This window comes from Bolinopsis microptera, chromosome 8 (genome assembly GCF_026151205.1).
Source record: "Bolinopsis microptera isolate Bmic1 chromosome 8, MBARI_Bmic_1.0, whole genome shotgun sequence".
Lineage (NCBI taxonomy): Eukaryota > Metazoa > Ctenophora > Tentaculata > Lobata > Bolinopsidae > Bolinopsis > Bolinopsis microptera.
Genome location: NC_087079.1, coordinates 6,500,368 through 6,521,054, shown reverse-complemented (window position 1 = coordinate 6,521,054; position 20,687 = coordinate 6,500,368). Strand labels below are relative to the sequence as shown.

Below are 20,687 nucleotides of genomic sequence, written 5' to 3'. Positions count from 1 at the left end.
AAGAGTGCGGATTGTCAGGTATTTCATCAGTGGCGTAACGAAGGGCCCTGCTGACCCCGCTGTGCAGGGGGGCGCCGTCTTAGGGGGGCGCCAAATCGTTGTTTGAATGTGGGACAATTTCGAAAACTTAACTAAAGTACTAGCAAAACTGCGCGTTTTGCTGTAGAAACACATTTTTTTAGAGATTTTACCGGCGTATCCTCTAAAATCACCTAATTTGTTCAATTTTAGGGAGGGGCACCAAAAGGGGAGGGGGCGCCAACCGGGGGCGCTTTTTCGGCAGGGGGGCGCCAACAGGCAACGTTACGCCACTGTATTTCATTCATTCATACTTAATCGGTTTAAAGCTGTATATTTAGAACTCACTATTGTTTAAACTACGAAAGCAGAACGTAGATAATGGACAATATACCGACGACAATACCAAGGACCCGAGTGCCGCATTGACTTTTCCGGATCCGTTTTTACCGAAGGCTTATCCACCAGTTACTCATACTGCATGTATAGTCTGATAATAACTCTCTCCATGCTTTTCTATCTGTTGCAAAAAGTCTTAAATGGTATAAATCGTCTGTATTTACAAGTCTAAAATTTCTGTCACTTAAATCGTTCAAAATAGTTTTTAACAAGTTTGACTGGTGTCGTCCGACTCTACCTCTCATCAAACTCTGACTCTCTACAGCAAAATGTAAGGCAAGCTGGGCAGGTGAGTTATTATCACTGCGGAGGATGTGACCGAGCATTCTCCACCGTGCACGAGCAACACGCTCACTCAGTGGAACAACTTCGCAGCGTTTGTATATAGTCAGCGTTTGTATAGAGTCACAGTGAAAGCAAACAAAATTAATTGGGGCTCAATGGTTGGTGAAGAGTTGATAGCTGAGAAAGTCCAAGCTGTTTATCAAGAGATGGTGACATGGAGAAAGAATCTTTTCCTAGTTCCCAGAGGTAAATCAGGTAGCGACTTTATGAAAGAACTGACTCGGCTCATCCTCTTATTTGCAGATGCTACCAAGTGGGAAAGGCTATCGTTCGCACTGGTTCATATCTTCTTGCCAATCATGTTGCAAAAACCGTCAAGCAAGTCAAAAGCAAGAGACCATGTAACTTATCTCACCAAGCGTTTGGTTAAATGGAAAAATGGAGAACTTGACGATCTAATGATGGAGTGCAGGAGTATTCAGAAAGCCTTGGTGCAGCAACAAAAAATCAGCGAGGAATCCAGGAAGAAGAGTTTCTGCCGACTAATGCTTCTTGGGAAAGTTAAGCAAGCCACCAAATTTGTTGACAGTTCCAATGACACCTTAGGAGTTCACAGCCTAACAGCAAACATTAAACAGGTCCTTGGGGAGAAACACCCTCCAGCTGTTAAAGCAGATCCAGTTGTTCTGCACCCTCACAGTACTCCTCCACCTCAGGAAGTGATATTTGAGAGGATTGACGCAGAGACTGTCAAGAGGGCTTGTTTATATTTGGATGGATCAGGCGACCCAACACTAACAGACTCAGATTTGTGGAAGCATATCATCTGCAGCAAATCATTTGGCAAAGCATCAGTGACACTTGCTGAGTCTATAGCAATTGTTGCAAGGCGCCTTTGTAGAGAAGATATCCATCATAGCTGTCTGAAAGAGTTCACTGCATGCAGATTAATCCCTCTTGATAAAGGCCAGGATAAGAACGGGAAACCTGGTGTAAGACCAATTGGAATCGGCGAGATATTGCGCAGAATCATTGGAAAAGCAGTTATAATGTCTTTCAAAACTGATATACAATATGCTGCTGGCCCACTGCAGACCTGTGCAGGGCTCAAATCAGGAATAGAGGCTTCCATTCATGCAATGAGACAGATCTGGGAAGACAGTGACACTGAAGCAATACTACAGGTTGACGCTGATAATGCGTTCAATCGTCTTAATAGAGAAGCAGCCCTTCACAATGTTCATGAGATCTGTCCTCCGCTCTATCAGTATCTAAAGAACCACTACCAAAAGCCAGCAGACCTGATCATTAATACTACCGAGGACCACTACCAACTTAAGTCTGAGGAAGGTTCAACTCAGGGAGATGTAGCAGCAATGGTATTCTATGCGTTAGGGATCAAGCCTCTAGTAGATGACCTAGCCACAGCCTCCAAGCCCAGTGTTTGCAAACAGTCTTGGTATGCAGACGACAGTAGTGCTGGTGGAAAGATTGAAGGTATTAAGATATGGTGGGATACGCTGTTGGAGCAAGGACCAAAGTATGGATATTACCCAAAAGCCAGTAAGACCGTCCTGATTGTGAAGAATAGCGAGGACCTAGATCTTGCGCAGAAAGTATTCTCAGGCACTGGTATTAAAATTGAGTCTGAAGGGGAACGCCATTTGGGTGCAGCAATTGGTAGCGAAGCTTTTAAGAACAAATATGTCTCAGATAAAGTCCATAAATGGTGTCAGGACATCAAGCTGTTGTCATCAATTGCTGTTGAGGAGCCCCAAGCTGCTTTGACTGCATATACTAAGGGAATTTGTCACCGGTGGACGTTCATTCAGAGGACCATCCCGGGTATAAGTCACTTGTTTCAACCATTGGAGGATTGCATAAGAACAGATTTTATTCCAGCAATCTTGGGTAAGAACGTATCAGACTTGGACCGCTCCATATTTGCATTGCCAGTCAGACATGGTGGCCTAGGTATCTCCAACCCAGTTGAAAACTGCAATAGAGAATTCACAGCCTCAGTCACCATCACAAAAGACCTCACAGACCTGATTATCAACCAGCAAAACACCCTTGAACATTACAACATGTCAATTCAAAATGACACTGTAAAAAGTCTCAAGGCAATCAAGGAGAAACACTTATTTACGGTTAGCAAATCAATAGAGGAAAGTGTAAGAGATCCCAACCTAAAGAGATCTCTCCAGTTCATCAGAGAGAAAGGTTCAGGATGTTGGCTTACTGCACTTCCATTGAAGAGATTTGGCTACTCCCTGAACAAGATTGAGTTCCGTGATGCTCTGTACTTGCGTTATGGTTGGGAGATCCCTAACACCCCATTTCACTGTGCTTGTGGAGAGAGAAATAATGTGAATCACACACTTATATGCAAGAAAGGTGGCTATGTTTCTATGAGACACAACAACATCCGCGATCTAAATGCAGAGCTGCAGCGTGAAGTATGCAGAGATGTAGTGACTGAGCCAGCATTGATACCCCTTGATAATGAAGAAATTGTTGGTACCAATAGATAGAGCTGCACCTGATATATCCTCACGAGGTCTCTGGAGCACATTTGAACGAACATTCTTTGATGTCTGTGTTACCCACCCCAACTCACCCACATATGACGAAAAAGATATGGAACAGATCTATAAAGCTCATGAAATGAGGAAAATGAAAAAGTACAACAACAGAATCATCCAGGTGGAAAAAGGCAACTTTACCCCACTTATATACTCAACAAATGGCGGATGGGGTCCACAAGCCACAAGATACCACAAGAGACTCGCTGAAAAACTATCCCAGAAGAGAGGAGAAGATTATGCGGCTATTATGTGTTACATGCGCACCAGGATAAGATTCTCAATCCTCAGGAGCACCCTGATAGCGGTCAGGGGTGAGAGAGGGAGACGGCAATCGTATACATTGCCAGTCAGTGTAACTTTGTTTAACTTGATACCTGCCACCATGGACTATGAATGTTTCTAGACACTATCCTTTTGATATTGAAATATTGGTATCTCAGATAACGTGTACATCGTTCCTTTTTTTATGACACAGTAATTTATTGACACTCACAGCTAAATTTTTAATCATTGAATCAGTATTTTTATCTATTAACTTATTACACATTTGTGCTCTGAGCTGCTTTAGCATCACTTAACTATTTTTTTTTTAAATTGTTTGTTCAGGCCATGACCTTATAGTCAGCCAATTGGCCATTGCTATATTATGTGTATATTGTTTGAATATTCTATATGAGTAATGTTCCCTTTCAACACAACTAAACAACAAACAAATGCTTGCTCACCAGTGGTGACGCAATCGTAGGGGCATGCAGTTGGTTCAGATAACTCTCACCCCGACGACGGCGTCGAGAAATTATCAAATTATGCATTTACGCCATACTGGACACATTTTATATTTAATATTTTGTGGTTTGTAGAAATTAGTGTCATCTACAGTATAGCTTAACTGGCGAGCAAGCATCGTCCCACTCGGCCGGGACGAAAATACCGAGTCCAATCACAGAAAGTTAACCAAAAGATAAAAATAAGAGCTCGGATATCAACAAAAATCACACACTCCAGACGACGGGGGAAGAGAGGAAAGGAAGTAAGCTGCTGGGCTCAACAAATTTTGATAATTGTAAACAAATTCGTTCTTGTGCCCTATAATAATTTGGTATTGAGGTATGACCCTGTACTGTGCGTGATAGTGAAAATGAAAGTGAATGTGAATCTATAATGTGAACGTAATGAGTTATGGCCAGACGATTCTTCAATTTCAAAAAAAAAAATAAAGTCAAAGGACTCTGATTTAAAATACAAGCTCATTCTTATCGAAGTTTAATTCTGTCCATTCTAATTCTTCGTACCTGGACTGTATCTTGAGTAGCTCACTTTTCAGTGTTACTTTAACTAAGTTCGTTGACTTAGTAAAGCTTATCAAACTGTCAATTTTTCGACAGTCGTTCCACATTTTTGTTGATTGATAAATGAAAGAGGAGGATGGGTTCGGGGTGATGAACTGGTCTGAACGTCTTTGTGATGGTGATCTGTGGAGTAAAGATAGGAGTGAGATTGGAGATCTTAATCTGACAATTTTGAAAAGTTCTAATAGACATGTGTATTTGTACAGGTTGTGGACGGTAAGAAGGCCGTTCTTGTTAAACAACGGCTTTGTATGCTCTTTTTCAAAGAATTCCCTTCCTAGGATTTGTTCATCTATACAACGTGTTCTGGCACATGTTCTAAATTTATCTAGATATGCTTCAAGGTCACCAAATAGTATTCTGATACATTTTTTCTGAGTGATGAAGATAGGTTGAAGCATAATGTTACTCGACCCACCCCATACCGATATTCCAAATCTTAGGTGTGACTCAAATAACGTGTGGTACAATTCTAAAGATAAAGCTAAACAGAGAACGGTCCTAAATAATTTTTTATACGTATTGAAGTGTACAGTTACAAAATTTTAGTTTTTCCCCACTCTTGCCAAAGGCAAAAAGATCGTAGGGAATAAGTATTCGGGTTTGGATATATGAGGTGGCCCGACGGTCCTACGATGATGACAAAAGTCTGCTCCTTGGCAATATAGACCACTCCCCTATAATTATGTGTATTGGAAGCGTCTGTTATGGTGCGCGCGACGCTAGCCATATCACATATGTGAATTAATTACATGACAGTGACGTTCTTCCTTCGCAAAGTTATTTTCCGCAATTTTCTTGATTCATTTGTTGTTGATGCGCGCGGCGCTAGATTGGTCAAATAAATTGTTTATTTTTACCATGCGCGAATCTCACTCATTTATTAAAAACATAATATATAAATATGTTGCACTTTTTTCCAGTCACACTTTTCACTCGAAAGAATTAATGGTACAAAATACAAGTTTGTCGTAGTGAAAATTAATCGTGCGTGGTTTAACCGCGGCGAAATTATTGTTATAGCAGGCCATTTATGCACTTTAAACATTTACAATTTGGTTCAGTACATAGCCATGTGTAAACGCGTACTGCGTGATGCGCTTGTTTCACAAGTAGAATATACTCTTTGCCGCCTTCGGCGGTCGCGCGCTACTGCAAGCGAGAGGGCTCTAGTTAGAGCAAACATGACAATTTGGCATCCTTTCCAGGTTGTAGCCGCCCTGTATTGTTACAATCTCTCGAATATTTACGAGTATCAGCCTTAAACCCAAAATATAATATAATAAAATTAAAACAAAAACTTATAGCTTTATAACCTACCAAAATGCGAGTTCAAACAAACATTTTACGAGTATCACCTGTTAACATTGATTCACGATGTCAATCCTTCGCATCTCGCCGATCTGCATACAAATAAACTTAATGCACTCGAGTTTTTATGTGGTTGTGAACAAAGATGATCATGTCTATAATAATTTGACAAACCTGACCTAGCGTCATGTAGCCTTGATCTGATGCGGCTTGAATCAGTATCGAAAATTTGTAGAATAATAATATAGAAGGCTCCAGGAAAAGGCTTCACTTTCAGTTGATTTAAGTCATTGGTGCCATATCTGATATCATAAATTGTTTATATATTAATATACCATCTGCAAATGCAAAATGATACCGGGAGAAGCGAGCGACCAACTTCATTCTCGGTATCATTTTGCATTTGCAGACGGTCATTCAAATTAATATCAACTAGACTATGCTCATCACCAGCTCAGCTGCCCATCTGATTGTGAAACCTTCTATGAGGATACAATATAACCAATCCAGTCGTTGTAACAGCGTGGATCGGAGCGGGGAGACCGAAGGCGCCGCCTTTCGCAAGCTATTGTCCCCCCTAAGTGCTAAGCCGTGTGCGGCACTTTGCGAAAATTAAACAAGTAGTCAAGTTTACGCTATTTTTATAAATAAAAATAAAAAATAATTGTAGCGCGATGCACTACTGGGTCGCGCGCGCATCAAATAATGCATTAATAAAGCATCAAATAATGCATTAATAAAGCATCAAATAAAGCATTATTTGATGCGCGCGCGACCCAGTAGTGCATCAGTTTTGTATATTATTTTGTATATAATATTGTTGACATACGTTGCATGCCACTTTTCGCGCCGAAACATGTATCAACGCATTATCATGTTTGGCATCGTCAATCAAAATTTTAGTCAACATTTATTAGTGTCTCTTCAGTCACTCACGCTTTTGGCTTTTACTAATTCTCTCGCCCAAACCATGCCAACAGTGACAACTTTTGCGCGTATAATTTATAATTTATGATTATGAACATAAATATAATGGCCTGAGGTCCCTTGTCATACGTTGTATGACCCGCCGCGCACGGCTCCCCCTGTATCGTCAGGGCCATAGTGAAACGACCGTAGTGAAACGACCGCGGGGGTCGCAACGTGATACAAGAGGTCCCCAGGTAATAACCAAGATGTAATTAGATCGAACGCAGAAATTAGATCGAACGCAGGAATTAGATCGAACGCCGGCGCGGCTTTCAATGTATTTATGAATATATCTCGCGCCGGCGTTCGATCTAATTTCTGCGTTCGATCTAATTACATCTTGGTTACAGTAACATTTAAGAGGTTAATCTACCAGCGACGTTTCGGGCCGAACCCCTTCCCTTTCAAATCATCGGGCTCATAGTCATATTATTTCGCTCACCCACAAATCATCACGTTACTTTAGATTTTATGGTTTTGCAGCCGAACAAAACGGTTTTACATAAACGCGTACAGCTTCTAATTTGAAATAGCAAAAAAAAACAGCTATCTAATTGAAAACAACAAATAATATTATGATTCTGCACAGAACGGAAATTTCGGATAAAGAATGAATAAAATAATTTGCAATTAATTGTTTATGAAACGTCGATGTTTTTAAAATTACATTTTGTCAACTGTCAGAAAATGACGATCGAATTGTTATTTAAAATGTTAAATATTTCACGTAACCAATTCATGATCAGGGTTGCCAGCATTTTTGAGAGTCATTTTTAAGGTTTTTTCACGTCTTTTAAGGCCCCTTTTGACCCATTTTTAAGGTCCAAAACAGTTAAATTTAAGGTTTTTTAAGGTTTTCCGCTACAGAAATTGCAATCATATGACATATCTAAAGGGGGAAGGTATAATTTCAGAAAACCCCAATTAGATCTACAACAAGCTAGGTATAATTTCAGAAAAACCCAATTAGATCTACAACAAGCTAGGTATAATTTCAGAAAAACCCAATTAGATCTACAACAAGCTAGGTATAATTTCAGAAAAACCCAATTAGATCTACAACAAGCTAGGTATAATTTCAGAAAAACCCAATTAGATCTACAACAAGCTAGGTATAATTTCAGAAAAACCCAATTAGATCTACAACAAGCTAGGTATAATTTCAGAAAAACGCAATTAGATCTACAACAAGCTAGGTATAATTTCAGAAAAACCCAATTAGATCTACATCGAGCTAGGTATAATTTCAGAAAATCTTATCAGGTCTACACCGAGCTAGGTATAATTTCAGAAAATCTTATCAGATCTACATCAAGCTAGGTATAATTTCAGAAAATTTTACTAATCCGGAAAATCCATTTAGATCTACATCAAGCTAGGTATAATTTAGGTATGGAACCCGAAAATTTGCCCGTTTTTCACGTCTTTTTTAAGGTTTTTTGCCCAAAATTGCCGTTTTTAAGGTTTTTAAGGTTTTTAAAGGTTTTTAAGGTCCCCCGGCAACCCTGTTCATGATTACAGATAAATGCAACAAAATTTATTTAATCTATTTCTGATCTTAAAACTCCGGTTGAACGTAAATTAAAAGTTATGTCAAAATAAATACTCTGCATTTACTTAAATCATAAACAAACTTATCACAATTTAAAACATAACGAAAAACTGATTTTCAGATTTCGTATACAAAAAAATGCATGCCTCGTCAACAAGGTTTGAAATCATTCTTGTACTCCTGGAACAAATACCGCGAAACATGCTCGCTACCCAGTGGTGAAAATCGAACACTATATGTGGCTATCACCGCAAAAAAAATCAACAGTCTCCATTTTTTACGAATATACATTTAGATCTCATAGAAAGGGCAGGAACTAATTCTAACCAAAGAGAAGAGAGTAAACTTCACAGCTGAATAAAAAGGAGCCATGAACCGTAATTAAATTTCTTTAAAGGACTGATTCTTGTCTCTGTGGTAAGTAAGGGGAGTTCTGGCACGGTGTTCCTGCTCAAAGTTTCAAGAGGAGTGCCGTGTCATCTGCATCAGCATTCAGCTCAATGTTTTAAGAGAAGTGCCGTGTCATCTGTTTCAGCATTCAACTCAATGTTTTAAGAGAAGTGCCGTGTCATCTGTTTCAGCATTCAGCTCAATGTTTTAAGAGAAGTGCCGTGTCATCTGCCTCCGATCCAGAGTCCTCCTCGAACTGTATCTTCTCTATCATCTCCAGGACATCTCTGCTTTGTGACGTCACTTCCTCTTTTTTTCCTCTGATCTCCATTCGGAACGCACTGTCGCTCTGAAAAAGGTGAGTTCAGGATGATAAACTTGCTTGGAGGTAAAACTGATTATCTACTCTATACTGCCATGCCTAGTTAAACCTAGTTAAAGTTAAATAACACAAATGAGCATTGAGCTTCACTGTAGCACCCAAACAGACTTAACAGAGCGCAAAATAAGATGAAATAAGATATAAAGGTGTACGTCAAGTTAACCAGAATACCTTGTTCTTGTTGATATTCTGTATTTCTCTGTAGATCGGTATTTGTCTTTGCACGTGCTCCTGCGCGGTTATGTCCGCTGCTGGTAACTTTGGAGACCGCACACCACGTGACGAACTGCCCCGCCCCTAGAAGTGATTAAATAATTAACTTATTAACTGATTAAAATGGCGCTACAAGCCTCTCCGTGAATACAAAATACTAAATATGATTAAATAGAGTGAACTATTTTACAACTTACTGATTTGTTGTTCTGTTTTGCTCGTGCTTTCAAGCAGTAATAGACGTTGAAACTGATACTTATCAGACACAGAGCGACCAAGCCGATCAGAACTGCCAGAATTCCTAGCTCCCTGTAATGTTGAAACTTAATAAAACAAAATTACAAAATACAGTTAACCTTTTCTTTGTCAAAGACTTTGGGAAAAGTTACGTGATCTGATAACTGGTTTTTGATTGGAAAATATCGTCGCCTATAATAAATCACACGGTTAAACTATTGTTTTATGTACACTGTAATTGCACAAGTTTTACTAACAGCAAAATCCGTTTTAATTGAAGAAATTTGATGGCAGAATAGGATGTGGCACATAATTCAAATAGTATTGTATTAAAATAGAGGATATTGATTTGAACACCTAAAAACAGGTAGCAGCTCTCCTAAGGGCGTGTTTTAATGTACGTTGCTGACTATAATCTATTATGATTCCAGCATTCTGTATTATCCCAACTCTTTTGAACAAGACAATTAAGAATGATCAAGAGATTGAGAATTAAATCGCAAATCGTGGCCAACTGTATGATATCACGTACTGTATACTGGCAGACAATTGAGTAATCAAATACCGTTACTAAACTAGTGTACCGTTTAAGGGATAATGAATCACATGTATAATGTTGATTTTATTATGTGGGAAATCTTTTCTTTTTATTTGATGCAACTTTAAGTTTGAAGCAGTCCGATTGTTTAACACATTATCAAGTCAAGCAAAGAATGAATCTAGACAGTAGACTGATGATAGAGTACGAGATGTTGCGTCGCAACAACGACTCAGAACCAGAGACCAGCGCTTTGACGGATCAGGAAATACAGGAACTAAAAGTAAAATGGGTGAAATTACTAGAGTCGGACCACAAAGAGTTGTTCGCGAGGATAAAAGCACGCGATCACACCCAAGTAGAGAAGATTTTAGCTGAGAAAGGCACCAAAGTGGAAATCATCCCGAAACTAGGGTGTCCACCGATACACTACTCAAAACTAAACATATCTAACAAAGAGGATGAAATGAGAGAAAGTCCACTGATCATGGCAGCAAGAGTTGACCGTAGGATGGTTGAGATAATCCTTAAATATGGTGGGAATCCAAATCAAGGTAACGATAAGGAGAACCCGCTAAGCGTAGCGGCTAACAGATACGACAGAGAAACGATAACCACTCTTCTCCGAGCGGGAGGTAGTCTCGAGGATGCTGTTTTGAAGTTGACATTACCTCTGAGACATGTATCTGAGAAGCAGATGAAGGAGAATAGTGAGGCGGGCTATTGTGTTAAACCTCTGACAGTCCTGTTGACTGACGATGTTTACTTAAAGTGCAGGTTCCCGATTAAGACAGCCTTTAAAGTCTGTAAAGATATTAAGAAGATAAGAAAGGTAAGGAATGAGTTTGAGATAGAGTTCGAGCTGCTGATGCAGGAGGCGGATACTTTTGCGTACGAATTTCTCGACCAATGTGATAAGATGACGGAAGCTAAAGAAATCTTATCTTATCCAGTGAATTTACTGAAAATGGCCATCAATCAGAAAAAGAAGCAATTTGTGTCTCATCCATTTAGTCAACAGCTAATAAATGAACGCTGGAATGGAGATTTGAACAACACGCTTCTTCGTGGTAAAACCATCATAGCTTTGAAGTACACCACAAGCCCGATAACGCTACCTTTGCTCTTTTTGAAGTTTATCCTGTTTGATCTTCCCAGAAGAATCAAGTTCATGAAGTCTGATTTCACAAAACTCTTAAAGTTGACATTCACTCCATGCTTGTGCTTCATCACAGACGCACTGAACTATTTGACTTTCCTGGCGATAGTGGTATGCGTCTGTTTATTTCCTTCAGATGGGAAATACCATCTTGGTACTTTAGACTACCTGCTATATTACTGCGTTCTCGCGCGCATTATCAATGAAATTGATTTCCTCGTGCAGCAAGGTTGGAGAGGGCACTTCCGGAATTTCTGGAACATCGTAGATATAACGATCGTGCTACTGCTATGCGTGGGTGCCATCTTCAAAGGACTTATCCACTACAGAGTTGACAGTCTTCTTATGAAACACGCCAATAACTCAAAAGAAGGTGGGCACATCTATTACAGACAGCTGGAAGAGAACCTGATGCTATCACATCAGGACTCCATGATGGTTAACTACATATACGCGGTCACGGAATTTATCCTGACGCTACGAGTCCTGGGTCTGTTGGAAATATCTAAATCACTTGGTATGATGTTGATTGCTCTTAAGTACCTGGTGATCGATGTTCTCAGATTCGGTATCATATTGCTAACAGTCATATTCGGGACATCCATAGCGATTTACTCCATGACGATAAGCATTCATCAGTGGAACAAGGAGCTGAAAACATCTGTGGCAACACTGTTTGATGGAGCAGAAAACTACACCTTCTCCCTGCTACCCTACAACAAAGCTCATCCTGAGGGCGAGGTTAAAGGTCCAGATGTTTTTGAGACCTTCTCTGATACGATGAGGAATATAATGTGGTCCACATTTGGCCTTCTTGATGTTGTGGTTGGTTATCTTCGTTTCTTTACCCGAATTTCGCTTTTTATTTCGCTTTTTCGCTAATTAAACATCAATTATTCACTTACAATTCATATTAATTTCTTCAGAATGTGGCAGTGGAACACGAAAAAGCAACAAAAGACTTCATCAACATCATTCTTATCCTGTACGTTCTCCTATCATGTGTTCTACTGCTGAATATGCTGATAGGAATACTCGGGAGCACCTTTGATAGGATCAAGGAGAATTGTGACATAGAATGGAAGTATGCTCGCAGTCAACGTCTCAAGGAATACAGCAGAGCGCAGCCTCTCCTCTTCCCTTTCTTCACCTTGCTCTTCCCTTTTGTCATCTGGTTCCGGGGGAGGTTGAATGAAGAGAGGAGGAGAGAAAGGGAGATTGGTACCAGTCTCAGGGATGGTACCGAACGAAATAAGCTGATTAATGCTGTTTGTGACAGGTTCGTATTCGCAAATTGGGCTGATTCTAGAGGAAAATTGTTTGATTCCAGAGGAAAAGGGGAAACGTTTGAAATGAGGACGAAGCTTAGAAAGCAGAGCACGGTGCTGATGCAGTTTGGTGGTAAAGGTAGAAACTGATGGATGCCCTGCTTACATTTTGAAAAGTTAACGTCTCAATTTAGAATCGTTCTTTCATTCAATTTTGGTACACAACTGAACATTTGCATTGCGTCGGTGTGCGACTTATTTGGGAATTTATATTTGAGTTTCAATGAAATAATATTTAGAACAGGACTTTTAAACCTAGGTCAGGACAAGCAATAATTAAAAAACTTTATAAAAGTGTTTATATGTGTATAGTGTGTATTTTAAAGTGTTTATATAAATAAAAACTACCTAGTTGTGAGTCCCCCGATGTAATGTGTACTTCCTCTGTAGACCTGGCATGTTTTACCTTGCCAACCTATACTGCACAGACACTCGCCTGAGGAGATAACATTTACACGTCTCTTCAAGCCTTTATCAAAAATGTGAGAATCTTAGATGAAAACATATGAACTATTTACGGGAGATCTGCACTGAATAAAGCACTGAATTTAATCTCACGCAGATCACGTGATATGAAATGTTTCACAGCTGACCTGTTTGAGGATCACATGAGCCGTGTTCTGTGCAATCTATACACGTGTTGTTACAGTTCTGTCCCCAGGTCTTGTTAGGGCAAACTGTCTCACATGTGACTCCTGAAATATGGATTATATTGGATTATGGGATGACGATCTGATTAGATTGTTCTGGTTATTTATCAAATTTTCAGGATATCGCAAATAAAAGGAATAGATATGACGAAGAAAACCGCTGAATTTTGTATCTTCATTACAATAATTGAACAACACATACCTCTCCAGCCAGCAAAACAAGCACATTCTCCAGTCACGTGGTTACACTTGCCATGTGTACTGCAGTCACACGACATTGTACACTGGTTACCATAGTAACCTGCTGGACATGGCACGTGACACGCGTTACCGACCCAACCGTCTCCACAGACACAACCTTCTGATAAATAGAGGTTGTTAACTGTTAAGCTAAGTTATTATACAATTAAGAAAGTCAAATAAAAGGATTTGGGATCAAAAACGCAAGATAAGGTTACAATTCAGAATTGGAGTATTTTTTATTAATAGCAAATATGTTCCAAAAACCTACAATTTACAAGCATATAATAAACATACCCGCAGTACACTTGCCATGACCAGAACAGTCACTATCACATTCCATTGTGTCCTGACAAGAGTCACCATGGTAACCTGGCTCACACGTGCACTTGTTGTTTACACACGTGCCATGTACACACTCGCACACAGAATGTACACAAAGTATGCTGGATAGAAGGTGCTGGCACCTGTACGCTCCACCATCTTCTGCACTGTGTTAAGAGGTGAGTTAGTATTGTGGGTTATGTTAACAGGTGACGCTGTTACTGATATTTGATAAGTTAAATGTTGACATAAGGTGAGGTAAAGTTGTCCAGGACATGAAAATGATTTTAAAGACGTAGCTCGCTTAGTTTTAAAGACTGCTTATTCTGAGATTAAAGGAAATATGCTAGAAATGAATAATGAATAATGAATAATTAAATAAAAGATTAGAAACTAACCAGTGCTCAGAAGGATAGTTAATAACAGTGTCATTGTAAGTGACAGTAGCGCTTCCACCTCCATCCAAGTTTATAGCGTTTAAAAAACCGTGTATTACCAACATATCAGCGAATTCTCGTAGGTTTATTCTGCGGATGAATGAGTTTAGATTGTGAATTGTTATTTTAAAATTTTAACATAATTCTAACATTGTATATAAAATAAAAACATATAAACCGTGAAGAGTTTGACGATAAAAGGTAATATTCCAATCCCAAACTAAACAACTCTTCGCAAAAATACAATTTATCAATATTTAAGAACGCTAACCCACGATTAGAGCCCGTTTTACCCTCCACATGAATATGAAGAACATTCCCGTCCTTATCATGCCCAACAGCTGTCCGGGCGGAGTTAGTGCTGACAAACCTCTCCATGTCACCAGTGGTCTGCAGGTCGTCACATTCCATCGTCATAGCTTCGTCAACGTAGTTCTAGGGAAATAAGGGGGTTAACACGTTAGCTGGGATACAATAACGGATACAAGGGTTATTAGCAAAGCTTTAAAAAAAAAGAGAGATCACTCTGAAGTCAAACTGAAACTTCCCTCGTTTTTAATGCGAATTCCGATTGTAATTGGGTGTTTTACCTAATATTCACCGACCACGCGGCCAACTCCGAACGATAAGATTACAAACCTACCTTTCCATCCCTGACCAGCCAAATGATACCCTGTACCAAGTTAACCCACTCCAGGTTGAGAATGTGATCTTGTGTCAGGTACCCTACAACTATGGTACCGTTACGTAGAATACCAAGGTTGGGGTTCATTATTCCTTTACCTGTGTGGATATTTTATTAATGTGGAGCATGCATACTGTACATACTAGGGGGTTCCAATAGTGAATAGTTTGTTTCATGTTTATGGTGAATTCTCGTTTGACTTTATTGACTTGATACGTGATCATTTACCGTAACCAGTGTGTTACAATATTGTAATTAAATGAACTGAGTGTTTTTAACAACATGATTAATCGTTTCCACAAAGTGTTATCTCTATCAGATGTAAATGTAACTTCATTATATCTTCAAATATGTTGTAACTTTAGCCATGTTAAAAATATGTGCCGTGAGTAGGTATAAAACTATTAATAATTGCAGTGTCAGAACTCAGAAATCGAAGCGTAAGAAGTAAAGGATTGAGCTACTCAAGTGGAAATTATACCAACATTCCAGCCATAGAATTAACAGAATAGTAAAACACAAAAACAGTAGAGTGCTTCGAGATAAGAGCAGTAGAGCCCCTCCCAGATTTTTATGGTGATCGAGTTTCCAAATTGTAAAATGTCACCATTTTTCACCATTCGAACCCCCCTTACATAATCTACATAATCTATAATCTCTAGTTTACGTGATTAAATCCTTCCGACTGCAAAATATCAAAACTTGAAGTTGATAAAAACAAGTGATTATCAAAAATCTCAGGTATAAACGCGAAAGGGGACTTCGTTTAAATAAACTCTCGGTAACCATTAGTAACTATTAGTAACTCTCAGTAACATACCATTGATGACGAGACGACCATCACTGTACATGTTCCCCAGGCAGTTACCAGTAGTCGTGTTAAAGAATCCCCCGTTACTAGCGTAGATACAGTTGTATTGTTTAGCTGACTCTGTTAGGAAATGTTGGGTGGTGGGGTTCGAGGTACAGGATCCTGGGGAAATACGGGGTAATGTAGTTATGCAGGAGCATCTATTAAATAATTAGCAATAATTTAATTAGTAGTATGTAATTAGTAAATTGCTGGAAGTATAGTATTATAAGGACGTTTAAGAAAATACTGCAATTTTATTCACAGAGTGTTAATTTATGCACCCTAAGCTACAAAAAGGCCCAGTTTATAAGTCTCACCAATAATATCAGGTTCGTAGAAAGAGAGTGTGTCACGTGGGTTTGAAACAACAGCCACGTGACCGTAAGCGAACCGGTGAGGGTAGGAGTTGGGAATGTCATCCTCGAATGTCTTGACTTTTAAGGGAGCACCTTGAGTGCTCTGTTCTGCTACCTGGGGTGTTAAGTTAGGTGAGGCTTGGACAGGAGGAGAACGAGATTGTATCAGTATTCAAGATATCCTTGTTAGAAAGAATTTCGTGGGAGAGTGGGATATTAGCACATATCAAAACCTTTAGAATCACGGCCACCCCAGTGCGTGTTTCTAGCTCTACTCCAAAAAAACCAGCTCATATTTTGTCAATTATTTTTACATGGTCACCTCGACTAACTGTTGTTATCAAGGAGAATGGGAAGCTTAAACCCCAAACAAAGCTCTATAACAATACCATCCTACCTTACAACACCTGACAACATTCAGGTAAAGAGTGCCAGGAGAATATTCTTTATTTTCAGACCGTACAAATTACCACGTTAAGATCTGAACTAGCTCACTTCAACCAAGAATTAATGCACGTGTTTGCAACCTGGTCAGGAAAGCTGACGAAGAACAAAGACCGAGGTTCGAGTCGTGGAATAATAAAAACAAAGAACCAGCAGACTAGCCGTTCTAAACAGTGAACATAGGAGTATAATATAATAGTACGTTTCCACCGTAAGATTTGCTGGAAGGATTATAAATAAAAAAACGTGTACAGAATGCTCCGGGTGACTCGCACAGAGAAAGGGATTGAACAAAGACAGAGGTTAGAGGTACAGGTACCCACAAAAAAGCACCACATGTACCCCGCCCAGAACTTAAACAATGCTGTTATTGATGAACGCTAACTGGGCAATAGCCCCGCTCGCTCCAGTCATGCGTTCAATTTTCACTATATAGTCCTCCCATGACCCAGACAATCCCATATTTCTAAGTTTTCCTGTGATATAACTACTTTTAAAGAACACATCCGAAGATGAAGGTCGTGCTGTTGTTGATGTTGGTTGCGATGATGAGACTCGGAGTGACTCAAGAAGGTGGTGAGGGTGAGGAGGAGGGGGAGGAGGATGCGGCTGGTGACAGGATACCCTGTAAGGACGGTTCCACAACAGTCTCCGAAAGGGACTGGTGTGATGGGTACTGCGACTGTAATTCCTGTGAGGATGAGGCAGAATGTGACGGTGGAAGTGGAATCACATCGGTGGAATGGGGTGATATGGCCGCCAAACTTAACGCTAAGCTACCCGGAGGAAAAGTGGCAGTAATGACGCACCATCTTCCCTGGGAGATCGCCTATTTTGTGCAACGTGCTTGGATCTGCATCTTGCACCAATACTGTTAACTGTATCATTTTATTTTACATACATTTAAAATAAAATCAAGAATCGTTTTATTTTGTTCCTACTCAACTTCCATTAAAATGTTTAGATTCACATAAACATGTATCTAGTTCTTGAAATATTCTATGCAGGGTCAACAAAACGGTGTCAACAAATAAAATGATCTACGGTCCGTATATATATGTTATATTTTAAACTTTATGAAATCCCCCCGGCAACGGACCAAAACCTGACCCCTGCAATGTCACCAATTTCAGCTCGCAAATAGAGTTGAAACCTCGCCATTTTTAGCAGGGCTGTAGAAAAAGGATAACATTCTTAGAATTTTTATTCATACATAAAATCCATACTTTTTACGGTACAGAGCTACTGCTAAGTGCTAGATGATGAAGAGAAATTAAAACAAAACTGAATTTTAAAATTTCCTCGAACAAAGCTTTCGACTAGCGGATTGGGGGGGGGGGGGGGGGGCAACCATATTAAAGTATATTAAAATGTAGGATTTTTCCCGATTTTGACCCGGGGATATACTTTAATATACCTACAATATACTTAAATATATCCCTATCTCCTTGGAGGCCTACATCAAAAATTGTCGTCCAAAATAAGCTTGAAATGCAACTCTTAATCGATTCCAAAAAGTTCTTAAAAAAATATTGAAAACTGATGGAGTTATTTCAATTTTAATGAAGTCATTTTGGCTAGTATTCCTAACCGAGATATTATGTGCAATTTTCCCAATTTTGTTCATGGAGGTCTTTTTACTTAGTATCCACTATATTCAACAAACACTGAGTTATATCTTTCACATAGAGTTAGTCTCATTAAAAAATATTAAAATTTTATCGAATTTGGGCAAAAGCGAATTTGGGTAAAAGCGTATGCCCAAATGTGGGCATATTTTTTTAAGCTCATAGCTCAGCCAATTTTTAACCAATCTGGATGGAAATTCATGTACTAGTCCTAAAACAGGCTTATCTTGCGAATCTGAGTGAAAAATATAGTTCATAATGTAAATCTTAACGAAGAATATAAATCTTCTAATTGTAGGTATATTAAAGTATATTAAAATGTAGGATTTTTTCCGATTTTGACCCGGGGATATACTTTAATATACTTTAATATGGTTGCCCCCCCCCCCCCCCGGATTTCTAGTTGTATTATATACTTATTAATATTTTAATATTTTAATCTAGCCATGTGGCGGTTAGTCCCCATATAATACATCGTGGTCCGGTATAATATCCCAAATACCACAACTTAACAATATTATAAAAATCCACAAAATACAACCCTAACCTCGTACTAAACTAATAAAAGGTGTTGTAAGGCTGAAGTTTGGATAAGGGGATAACAAGATTGTAGCAATATTAAGTATAAAAAAGATTCCATGGGGATGTGGGAAGGGCTTTATTTGCACATAATATCATCAACACCCTATAATAAATCACGGCCAACCCATTGCATTCTAGCTCTACTCCAAAAAACCAAAATTATTTCATCAAATATTTAGATTTAGCCAGCTCAGCTCTCTATACTGTTGCCCTGAGAGATAATAGGAAGCAAACAGCTGCTCTTCCACCACTGTTCTCCCTGTTCTACTGAAAACACCTGACCACATCCAGGAAAAGAATGCAGGACAATATTATTTTTTGTTCAAACCATCCAAATTTCCACCTAATACCACTTTTACAACTGAACCAGCTTACTCCAACCAATAATTAATGCACGTGTATTGCCACAAAGACTGAATGTTCGAGTCGTGGAAGAATAAAAACTGACCTAATAAAGAACCAGCTGAACTAACAGAGAGGAGTAGAATGAAAAGCACGTTTTCATTGAGAGCACTGTGAGATTTGTTTGGAAGAGTAGAACTACCAACACGTGCAAATAATGCTCCGGGTGACTCGCACCGAAATATGATCAGGAGGTTGAACAAAGACAGAGGTACCCACAAAAAAGCACCACATGTACCCCGCCCAGAACTCAAACAATGCTGTTATTGATGAACACTAACTGGACAATAGCCCCGCTCGCTCCAGTCATGCGTCCAAATTCACTATATAACTACGTCCTCCCATGACCCAGACAATCCCATATTTCTAAGTTCTCCTGTGATTTAACTACTTTTAAAGAGCACATCCAAAGATGAAGTTCCTGCTGTTGTTGATGTTGGTGGCGATGATAAGACTCGGAGTGACTCAAGCTGATGAAACTGAGGAGGAGGAGAATGATGGGGATGCGGGTGATGACAGGATACCCTGTAAGGACGGTTCCAGAACACTCTACGAAACGGACTGGTGTGATGGGTACTGCGACTGTAATTCCTGTGAGGATGAGGCAGAATGTGACGGTGGAATTGGAATCACATCGGTGGAATGGGGTGATATGGCCGCCAAACTTAACGCTAAGCTACCCGGAGGGAAATTTGGTTTTCAGACTAAAGATCTCCCAATGGTCGTATCCTACGTGATTGGACCTATTCTATATTATGTTCCCCGTGCTTTCGATTGCATCATACACTTTGGTAACTGTTGATAACTTTATTATTTCATTTCTTTAAAATAACATTAAGGATTGTTTTATTTTGTTCACCAAGTTATTAGTTTTTGCTTTTAAATTCACAGAAACATGGTTCTTGAATTAATGTATGCAGACTCAAAGTAGCAATACGGTCTGAACGAATGAAATTAACTCTACACACGTTCCTATTAATTTTCCTTCTCTCTAATTGGAGCCTATTGGAGCAACTACTCGTGCATTCAGAAATCCCTAAACTTAACTCACAACATTCCACACAGTGACAATCTCACATTAAATTCAAAACTAAACAAATAAAACTCTAAAACTAAACTAAGAAAACTCTAAAACTAAACCAATAAAACTCTAAAACTAAACCAATAAAACTCTAAAACAAACCTCAAACGTCTCAGTAAGAGTCTTGTTGTCATGGCACTGCTTCACAAATCTGAGAGATCTGGGTGAACCGTGAGAGGAGGAGGAGGAGTAGGGCGAGAGATCAGAGGGTGTGGTGGGGGGTAGGAGTGTGAGTAGTAGTAACCATACCGTCACATGGTTAAACATCTATCATCCTATTGTTGTAG

General features: G+C 39.3%; 2 protein-coding genes across 3 annotated transcripts in view; one reads left to right on the top strand and one right to left on the bottom strand.

Annotated features, from left to right (window-relative positions):
• LOC134819128 (N-acetylglucosamine-1-phosphodiester alpha-N-acetylglucosaminidase-like) overlaps window positions 1-20,687 on the bottom strand; it is a 57,364-nt gene that overhangs the window by 28,435 nt on the left and 8,242 nt on the right. The window contains exons 2-14 of one of the 2 annotated variants that reach the window (XM_063828900.1): window positions 20,503-20,675; window positions 16,225-16,378; window positions 15,875-16,027; window positions 15,013-15,152; window positions 14,641-14,804; window positions 14,331-14,459; window positions 13,906-14,099; window positions 13,571-13,729; window positions 13,312-13,413; window positions 13,067-13,154; window positions 9,654-9,765; window positions 9,415-9,540; window positions 8,966-9,210 (exon numbers count right to left, since the gene is read on the bottom strand). The exons of the other annotated variant lie outside the window; for it this stretch is intronic. Coding sequence (XP_063684970.1) covers window positions 9,061-9,210; window positions 9,415-9,540; window positions 9,654-9,765; window positions 13,067-13,154; window positions 13,312-13,413; window positions 13,571-13,729; window positions 13,906-14,099; window positions 14,331-14,459; window positions 14,641-14,804; window positions 15,013-15,152; window positions 15,875-16,027; window positions 16,225-16,378; window positions 20,503-20,667 — 1,836 coding nt within the window. The 5' untranslated portion in view covers window positions 20,668-20,675 and the 3' untranslated portion in view covers window positions 8,966-9,060. Of the gene's footprint in view, window positions 1-8,965; window positions 9,211-9,414; window positions 9,541-9,653; window positions 9,766-13,066; window positions 13,155-13,311; window positions 13,414-13,570; window positions 13,730-13,905; window positions 14,100-14,330; window positions 14,460-14,640; window positions 14,805-15,012; window positions 15,153-15,874; window positions 16,028-16,224; window positions 16,379-20,502; window positions 20,676-20,687 lie in introns of those variants that run through there. 2 annotated transcript variants of the gene reach the window in all.
• LOC134819127 (short transient receptor potential channel 5-like) lies at window positions 10,402-12,904 on the top strand. Its single transcript, XM_063828898.1, has 2 exons — window positions 10,402-12,215; window positions 12,317-12,904. The coding sequence occupies exons 1-2, from the start codon at window positions 10,407-10,409 to the stop codon at window positions 12,806-12,808; spliced, it is 2,301 nt and encodes a 766-aa protein (XP_063684968.1). The 5' UTR covers window positions 10,402-10,406; the 3' UTR covers window positions 12,809-12,904.